Source organism: Bos mutus, chromosome 1 (genome assembly GCF_027580195.1).
Source record: "Bos mutus isolate GX-2022 chromosome 1, NWIPB_WYAK_1.1, whole genome shotgun sequence".
Classification (NCBI taxonomy): Eukaryota; Metazoa; Chordata; class Mammalia; order Artiodactyla; family Bovidae; genus Bos; species Bos mutus.
This window is the reverse complement of record NC_091617.1, coordinates 131745095-131754384: the sequence shown is the minus strand read 5'-3', so window position 1 is coordinate 131754384 and position 9290 is coordinate 131745095. Positions and strand designations below refer to the sequence as shown.

The window sequence follows — 9290 nt, the reverse complement described above, 5'->3', positions numbered from 1 at the left end:
GGATGAAAGAAAATTGATGAGCTAGTCCTAAAATTCTACTTGCTTAAAAAAGTAAAGCCTCATTGATAACAGTGATTTGCTGTTGTTTTAACAAATTATCCTAAACAGCAAATTCTCAGTTCTTGGTTTAAAAAAAAAAAAAAAAGAAAGCGTCATCATTCTGTTGAACAGGACGAGAAATCACCTCTTTCAAGCTTTACCTAATGAACAATAGGATGACTACCACAAGCCTGATTTTGAATAGTTTATTAAAGGAAAGGTGAAGCATCAGTTTCAAATTGTACAAAAGGAAAAAAACCTCATATTGCAAATGTACAATTTACAGAATTACTAGCAAAACCAATCAAGGAGACACTGAAAATACAAAAATTCGATTGACTTCAAACTAAACTGGAAACCCATTGGAGTAGATACTAAGCCTTTTCTGTCGTGTGGTTGTCTATGATTCTAAGTCGGCACTGGTTTTTCCACATGAAACTGTCCAGCAAAGGACCAATCTGTGCAGGTGCCAGGGCTGGTATGGACAGTCCAGTCATCCCTGCCCGTTCATGTCCAGTGAAATCCATATTTCTGGAAGAAAGCAATACCCCAGCCCCCTAAATGGGGCCCAGGAATTGCTAAATTAGCAGATAAAACATTTTTGGTGACCAAGAAGTTTTTTTCAGAACTGTACAAATGTTGAGAAGTTTGTTTACTAAAAGGATGAATAAAATAACCCATTTTGCTTTCCCACATAGTCACTGGGTGCACAGATTTGTTATTTAAAAAACGCTTTTATTTATTTTTTTGGTAAAAAGGGAAAGCAAAGCCTCATCATTCTGTTGCAGCTACTTTAAAAACCAGCCGGGAAACAGCTGTGGTGGATTGGTTTGCAAATTTTGAGGCTTACTTTTAAAATCAGAAAGGAAGAAACTAAGTGGGCTTTTTAAAATAACAGTAGCAGCAAGTCATAAAAGTCTAAGCAGAATTAACTCTAAACCATCGAAGGCTGTCCTGAAGATTCATAATTTCTTTCCCCCAAAGAATTATCCTTAATATGCACATTTAACACTGAAATGTAGCTGTATTTCAAGGTAAGCTTAAGAACTTCACCCTCTAAGCACAGACTTCTATGCAGCACATACTTCTATAATTGGTAAACGTAATTCACAAAATTAGTGCATAAGGGTAGTAAGTGCATGGGAAGTAGACACGGTTATGTTACACTTAAAATTACGTTTGAATGGCAAAGGAGTTCATGATTATCTTTTTAAGAAAATGGAAGTCCATGTAACTTGAATTTGGCAGGGCATGAAATAAGTGGTAAAAACAGCAAACTGATAACTTGAGAACCATTTTGTTTTACTGAGAATACTTTATTTGCTGGTAGAAGTTGCTAAAAATGCACAGAACAAATACCAATAGAAAATGTACTGTATTTGAATCTCCCTATTCTATATAAAATGAACGGTGTACAGCATCTGTTGGAAAAATGGCTGCATGGACATTTCTTATTTTATGCCCCCTTATAAATAAAAATAAACCTTTTTATTCAAGAGTATATAAAATCTGGGAATTCATATCCATGTCCACAGAGGGTGTGTGGTTTTTGGCAGAGATGCACTGTGGGAATTTCATCATAGCTTGTCAATATTCTGCTCCTCCATATTCCCGTATTCCACATGGTCAACCAAATCCAGTGAGCTCCAAAAACACTCTTCGGCAATTAGGGTGAGCTGCTTACTCATAGGTTTAATAAAAATGGTTAGCTTTTAAAACATAAAAAGGCAAAATGTTAAAACGGTTTTTAAATTGTACAACAGGAAAATAAAGTTAAAAATATTTTTTTTTACTCAATGCTGAGTTTTCATAAAACAGGTGTATTACAGTGTTTATCTTGACAGCTGTTTTAAAAATTTAAAATTTCTTCCTCCCTCCAGAAAAACACACACATCTGTACTGGGATAAGTCCAATAATAGGACACAAATGATTTTTCAGGTCAGTCTTTCTGAGGTGACATTCACCAACATTCCCTTGGGTAATTTACATGCGCCTCTTCTGTCACTGCAAAAAGGGATTGACCTTAATCATTTGATTAAAAAACAGATCAGATCACATCAAAAGTGTTTTTTTCCCCATACAAGCTATCACAGTATATAGGCCTCTAGCTCTAAATAATAGAGTTCCAGATTTGTAAATTTTCTTCAGACTTCAGAACATAGGCATTCCAAATCCCTAGAAAAAATGAAACACAATTATTAACTTCATGCATAAACAAGACCCAGAAAACACAAGAAAGAACAGTAATAATGTAACATTTACTGAATCGTCTTCTATGATAGCTGCAGAATCAAAGAAATCTGGCCTCAACTCCGCTCTCTCTCGCCGATTTCTTGACGGGGGCTGGAAAGAGAAACCGATACTTAATTTTTTTCCTGAGATACATTAAGACAAACTGTGATAATCAGCTAATATTTCTATGGTATCATTAATATAAATAACTGTTAAGTGTCACTTTGAAAGGAAAAGAGTCTGACTTATAGGAGCATACATTAAAGAAAAATCTAACTTTGGCTTTTATCACTTAGGTTTTTTTTTTTTTTTTAAAAGGCTTTCAAATTACAATGAATGTATAAAAGCATATAATTTTGGGGCCTATAAACAACACACCTTTCAATCATGGAATAATTATATTCAATTATTATGGAATAATTATATTCCAGTCAATCATGATCAAACAGTAGGTGACAAAACTTCACTAAATTCCCTACCCCAGGTAGGCAGATGGAGACCTACTGATGGGTGGGTTGAAGGCGGTTATAGACCGGATATGTCTCATTTACATTTCTTACCAAACCTTTTCATTATGTAAAGGTTTGGTAAGCATATAAGTTACATAAAGCATACTGTTATGAGCTAAATTTTGCCCCTCAAATTAATATATTTAAGTGCTAACCCCTAGACCACAGAATTTGACTGTATTTGGAGATAGGCTTTTTAAAAAAAGAGGTGAGGTAGTTAATAGGAGATCATATGAACGTGAACATGAAATTGCTCAGTCATGTCCGACTCTTCGGGACACCATGGACTGTAGCCCGCCAGTCTCCTCTGTCCACGGGGACTCTCCAGGCAAGAATACTGGAGTGGATTGCCATTTCCTTCTCCAGGGATCTTCCTGACCCAGGGATTGAACCCAGGTCTCCCACATTGCAGGCAGACTCTTTATCCTCTGTGCCACAACCTGCAGCCCACCCGGTGTCTCTGTCCATGGGATTTTCCAGGCAAAGCTACTGGAGTGGTTTGCCATTTCCTTTTCCAGGGGATTGTCCTGACCCAGGGATTGAACCGTGGTCTCCTGCACTGCAGGCAGGTTCTTTACCAACTGAGCTACCAGGGAAGCTCAGAGATCATATGGGTGGGTTCTAATTCAATGTGATCTATGTTCTTATAAGAAGAGGAGACACAGAGAGGAAACATCATGTGAAGACAGAGGGAGAAGAGGGCCATCTACAAGTCAAGGAGAGAGGTCTCAGAGTGAAATCAACGTTGCTGACACCTTGCTCTCAGCCTTCTAACCTCCAGAACTGTGAGAAAATAAATGTGTTAAGCCACCCAGTCAGTGGTGTGTTTGTATGGCAGTCTAGCAAATTAATACCCAGAGGAAGCAGTATGGTGAACCCCTGTGCACCTATCACCCAGCTTCAACAATTTTCAAACATTTGGCCAATCTTGTTTCATTGAATCACCTGTTTTTTTTTTTTCCTTCTCATGTTATTTCACTTCGGACAACTTCAGTGTGTCTCTTAACAGATCTCTTTTTAAAAGAACATAACCCCCATGTATTTCTGACAAAGTTAATCATTTCTTAGTATACCTACACTAAGTCCATATTCAGATTTCCTTAAACATGTCTCTCTTTACTGAACAGATAAGGTCCATATTCTGCAACTGGTTGCTATGTTGGAGCACAGTGTATATAGTCAGACTCCAATTTAAAGTACGAGAGGCCAGATGCACATGCTGCACTGAAAGGCAGATCTCGGGAAGCTGTTTTTCATGAATGTAATAAGGAGCCAGTCCCTATTATTGCCAGAATTCAAAATCTGACTTGCTTTGAAAGCAGGTTTGAAAAACACAAGCTCATCCAAATGCCACACCCACAGCTAGTCAGTGTTACCTCCTCTTGTCCCTCACAGGGTTCTTAAAATAAGAGCATCATCTTACACCAACGCTTTCACATATTTTAACAGAAAAAAATGTATTGAACTTCCTTACCAGGTCAATAACCATGGTGTCTTCAAATTCTTCGTTCATATCTTCTAACTGGCTCCGGGATGACATCATCACATCTTCAAAGATGGGCTCAGCATCTTCCTCCATGAGACCCCGACTAACAAAAGATACAGTCAGAAAGCTGTTCAGACTCATAGAACCTGGAATCCTGACTTTCATATTGGGTTTCCGAACCAGTTAAAGCACCTTCCAATTGCAGCCAACAGACTGCACAAATTATGCTATTGAACTCAGGTAATTAAGGATCATTCATTTGATTCACTCAAGATTTCATCTCAGTTCATCAGAAGGAAGTTAAACGCAATAACCATATTACTAGCTAACTATGTACACAAACTCCCACTATTATCCCAGATTTACAAATGAGGAACTGGAGGCACAGAGGTTTTAGAGCTTACCCAAGACCACACAGCTGACAAGGGACAGCACTAGGATTTAAATGCTGAACGCATTAAGAGCCCATGCCCTCCATTCCTATTCTACGCTGCATAGCATATTTGAATTGATTTTAACTCCTAAGATTAAACATCAGAGAAACCCAAGTCATTACACAGAATGACCATCATCACACAGTCGTCATGTTCTCATGAACTTGATGGAACACTTACACGGCATGCCTTACTCCAGTTCTCACTTTCATGTAGTTCATTCCTGTTCTGTCCTTCCGATTTAAGTCTTCTAATTTCGGCTGGCCTAACCAAGAGATCTGCATCTGAGGACTAAAAGAGGGTAGTATTATTCATTTTGTGGCAGCAGAGGCAGGGTTTAGGTAATCGGTCCCATGCTAAGAAGGCATAGTTGGTTGGTCTAATCCCCATGTAAGGGGACTTAGCTGGATTTATTCCAGGGTCAAGGTTGAGATAATTATCAAAGGACCTGTCTTGGCAGAAATGGTAGTAAGCTGGAGATCCCTAAGTCCCCAAGAGCTGTGGCAGCTAGTTGTTAGGTGTGAAAGCAATCGGAATATGTCATCCCCAAATATGCCTCTTGAGCTGAAGGCAATTAAGCAGCAGCAAAATACAAAAAAACAGTTCCCCTTTTCATCTTAAAAGGGTAGGAAATAAATTATCCTTTTACTGGAGACAGACTCTGATGAGCCCAGAGATGGCAGCAGAGGAACCTGCAAACAAACCTTGCTAAGCAAATGCTCATTCTTCCTGGTTAAGGAAGATGAGGACCACCTAGCCCTGGCGCCACCCCTAGTCCAAACTCATGTGTCTTGTCATTTCTTCACAAATGTATTGTTTCTTTGTCTAAAAGGCTTAAAAGCTTCCTACTCTGGTTACTTCTTCAGATCTTCCTTCTCTTGTGAAGGCTCTCCTGTACATGTAAAAATTTAATAACATTTGTATACTTTTCTCCTGTTAATCTGTCTTTGTCAGTTTAATTTTTAGACCCAGACAGGGGCTCTAAGAGGGCTGAGGAAAACTTTTTCCTCTCCTATTAGGTACTTAAATTATCAGCTTAATTCCCCAAATCCCTACTGAACAAGAATGCTTCTCAGACTCCTGTATCCAGCTGCTACCCTATTTACAAGTGTTCCTAGCTGGACACTAAATCCCCTAAGAGACAGGAATGATGCCGGCTTGGTGGCTCAGAGCTCTCCAGAGTCAAACAAGGAAGGGTAGACCACATTTTTTCTCAGTCCTGAGGAAGTTTGGAGTCAGATACATACTGGGCCACATCTTCACCTGCACTCTATCCTTCCTGAAACATGGACACTTGCATACATATGCTTCTTGAGAATTTTATAGGATGCAAACTTAGATGGGATGACTTTCTGGTAGCTAAAATCTGCCACATGAAGTTCTCTCAAAGCAGCTGTCTTTGTATCATGTGAGGCTACCACCTTGATTCAACCTATAAAACTATAGCAGGAAAAAGGTGACAGACCACAGCCAGGAGGGCCTGACATGGTATCAAGTCAGGAAAGCAAGGCGAGCTGCTCAAATAAGACTTCCCACTGCCCAAGGAAGTGAAGTAGGAATGTTGGTCATAAGGCAAACTCCCCTCTAAGACTGCTCAGTTATGCAGGAGCTGACAATAATTATCCTTTCAGCTTTGAAGACGGCAGATCTTCAGAGAAAGGATTCCTTATGAAAACCCAAGATCTGAATACTTATAACATTTCTAACCTTTCTCTTTTCAACCTGCTAAGTTTGTTGAGTTTGAGTGAGAATTCTTTTATCCATCAGAATAACTCAACAGAATTATTTTAAATGAATAGAAACACAAGTGAGGAGCTTAGAGACTTTCAAATTTGAATAGAAAAATAACAAAGAAAAACTTAAGGTTTTCATAGCAAGTCATGCCATCACCCTGACTTTTCTGTGATTTGCAGAGCCATAGTACCAGAAAACACTTTAATCTCTGGTGTGGGAAAAGGTAAGAGCTTGATTCTCTTTTACAGAAAGAGCAACTATTCTCAGAATTTATCACCACTTTAGAAGATATTATATATCTTCTAATATAAGTTATTTAATCTCTTGGTGGTTTTGTTTTCTCATGAATTGAGAAAAGAATATGCTCGGATGAAATAATAATTCTTACTTTAACAGTTGAAGGTTTATGCCAAGAAAACCATTTTTTACTACTCACTTGTGTAAAAAGTCAGGCTCGGAGCCATGTTCAGACTCAGGCTCCTGAATCTGCTCTCCCATGGGCCGGCTGTTCTCCCGCAGGACGGTGGAAGTGAGCTGTGGTGCGGGCAGGGGGCCAGGAGTCTGAATCATGGTGTCAGTCCTGTTCAGCCACGTATTATCCAGGCTTTCATCTGTAAAATTCCAGTTGGAGTCACAGAATGTCACAGGTGGAATGAGCTCTGGTAGAAGTTACAGCACACATTCAAAGAGCATGGCTCTGGAGTAGACTGCATAGGTCTGAATTCCAGTTATACCACTCACTTGTGTGACTTTGTATAAGCTATTAAATTTCCAAAATTCAATCTCCTCATATACAAAATGGACTTTCAGTAACTGCCCTCCCTATTGTAAGGATTAAATGAGGTGATGTATATAATCAGCAAATACATGTTAGCTATCCTACATCATCATCTCTTCCAAGTCCCTCCACTTCCAGAGAGAGGAAGAATGTAGCCAGCCAGAGACCCCTCTACCTCCCTTTGCTCAAGCCATAAAGGGCCTATTTGCTGGGTCTTACAGGGGCCCCAGGCAGTAGCACTGAAAGTCTGGCTTCACTGAGAAATCAGCAAATCCTATTACACAATTAGGGTCTGGTCACCAGACAAGTAACTCTCTGCCAAGTTATACTTCTAGGGCTGGATTGAGGGTCTGTTTTCACACCTTTAACTTCAGCCTCTTTAGGGAAGTCTTCCCTGGTCACCCTGCTTGGCCCCTACTTACCATTCTTTTTTAGCTTCTAGAGGAAACAGAATCATTCTTGCTCACTTAGGGCTTAATTTTATATACTCTCCTGGCAGTGATCTGTAATGTGCATTCGCTATCTTTATAATCAGATTTAAGTTTCTTCAAGAGACCAGGAACTATTTTTTCCTTCTTCTAAAGATCATTCATAAAGGCTTGAACAGATTAAATCACTGTTTATAGCATCATTTGCATATCTAAATTCTGATAAAATACTATGTAATCCTAAAGTTCTACCTATAAAATTCTAAATTACAGTTGATCCTTGAACAATATAGTTTGAACTGTTGGGTCCATTTAAACATGGATTTAAAAAAATAAATATGTATTCCAGTGCTATATGCTTCATGGTTGGCTGAATCCATGGATGCAGAACCATGTATATGGCCTATAAAGTTAGATATGGATTTTCAACTATGTAGGTGGTTGCTCCCCCTCACCCCATTGGTTCAAAGTCAACTGCATTTTCTTGTGAAGAAGAATTTTAATCACAATATATATTACGAAGTTTTCCTCCCCCATTAAGTCACAGAGACAATGTGCACGCGAGGCTTCTCTTTAGCCATCAAGCATTCTACCGCCCTCAGGTTTTCTAAAATTTTGTCAGATGCACGTATGTTCTAGATAAGCTTTTTTGTTTCTGGAAATATCTATCTACTATCTGGTTAAGGTCATTCCACTGATCTGAAGCTCACTACCAAATCTCTTCTAAGTCAGCCAAGATTACATCTTTTATTCATATCACTTTCATTCAACATTTAATTCAAAACTGTTATTCTCTGCTGCAAAATTTGATGACCATAGGAATGGTTTCATTTAAGTTTTTTAACTTGGTAAACCATCTTTCAGCTTTCTACTACACGTCATCTCCAAAAAAATCTTCTGGGATGCATTAAGAGATTGGTCACTCCTTGTATGTTTCCAGAGAACCTTTCTGGCCCATCAGAGCACTCACCATGCTGAACTGAAACTGCCTGCTTCTGTCTCCCTTTCTGTAGTATGAACTCTTTTCTTAATACAAAATCCCCAGCATCTAGCACAGTTCTTAGGATGGTGCTTGGTAAAAACTTACTGAATAAAAGAATAACTTCAGGAAGAATTTATTCTTCTTGAAGAGATCCTCCTAACCCCTCAAGATACCTCAATGAAAACACTTCTTGCAAAGCTCTCTCATCTTCATCCCAAACTGATGAAACCCCATTGCTTAAGGGTTCTGGACACCTAACCTACCTCAATCACTTGGTAAATCTGAAACTAATACAGAGAAAGATTTTCTTTTTTTGCAATTAAATTGTTACGAAACTGGGTTATCTGGCCCCACATATACCTCTCTGTCCTGAGCACACTAATGACTAACTCTCCATTAGTGTGTAGATAAGTGGGTATCTAAATTCTCTAGGCCTTTGTTTCTTCTCTGTAAAATCTGGGTAATAGTGCTTAACTCAGAACTGATTTATAAAACATCTACATAGCATTCACTATGTGCCAGGAACTGACCTAAGTGCTTTACAAACATTGGTCAAATAAATGATTAAGTGATAGAATGTAAGTATATAGCAAGGATTTGATGAATGCTGGCTCATAAATGCATACTACACCTAAGAAAAGCTGTGAGCAGGAAAAAAAAGTCCAGA

At 38.8% G+C, this 9290-nt stretch overlaps 1 protein-coding gene across 1 annotated transcript in view; it reads right to left on the bottom strand.

The window, feature by feature from the left end:
- Positions 1 to 231: 231 nt before the first annotated feature.
- Positions 232 to 9290, bottom strand: part of STAG1 (STAG1 cohesin complex component) — a 496550-nt gene continuing 487491 nt past the window's right edge. The window contains exons 30-34 of the mRNA XM_070375938.1: positions 6872 to 7046; positions 4882 to 4992; positions 4256 to 4370; positions 2303 to 2383; positions 232 to 2215 (exon numbers count right to left, since the gene is read on the bottom strand). Of these exons, the coding sequence (XP_070232039.1) occupies positions 2192 to 2215; positions 2303 to 2383; positions 4256 to 4370; positions 4882 to 4992; positions 6872 to 7046 (506 nt within the window). The 3' untranslated portion in view covers positions 232 to 2191. The remainder of the gene's footprint in view (positions 2216 to 2302; positions 2384 to 4255; positions 4371 to 4881; positions 4993 to 6871; positions 7047 to 9290) is intronic.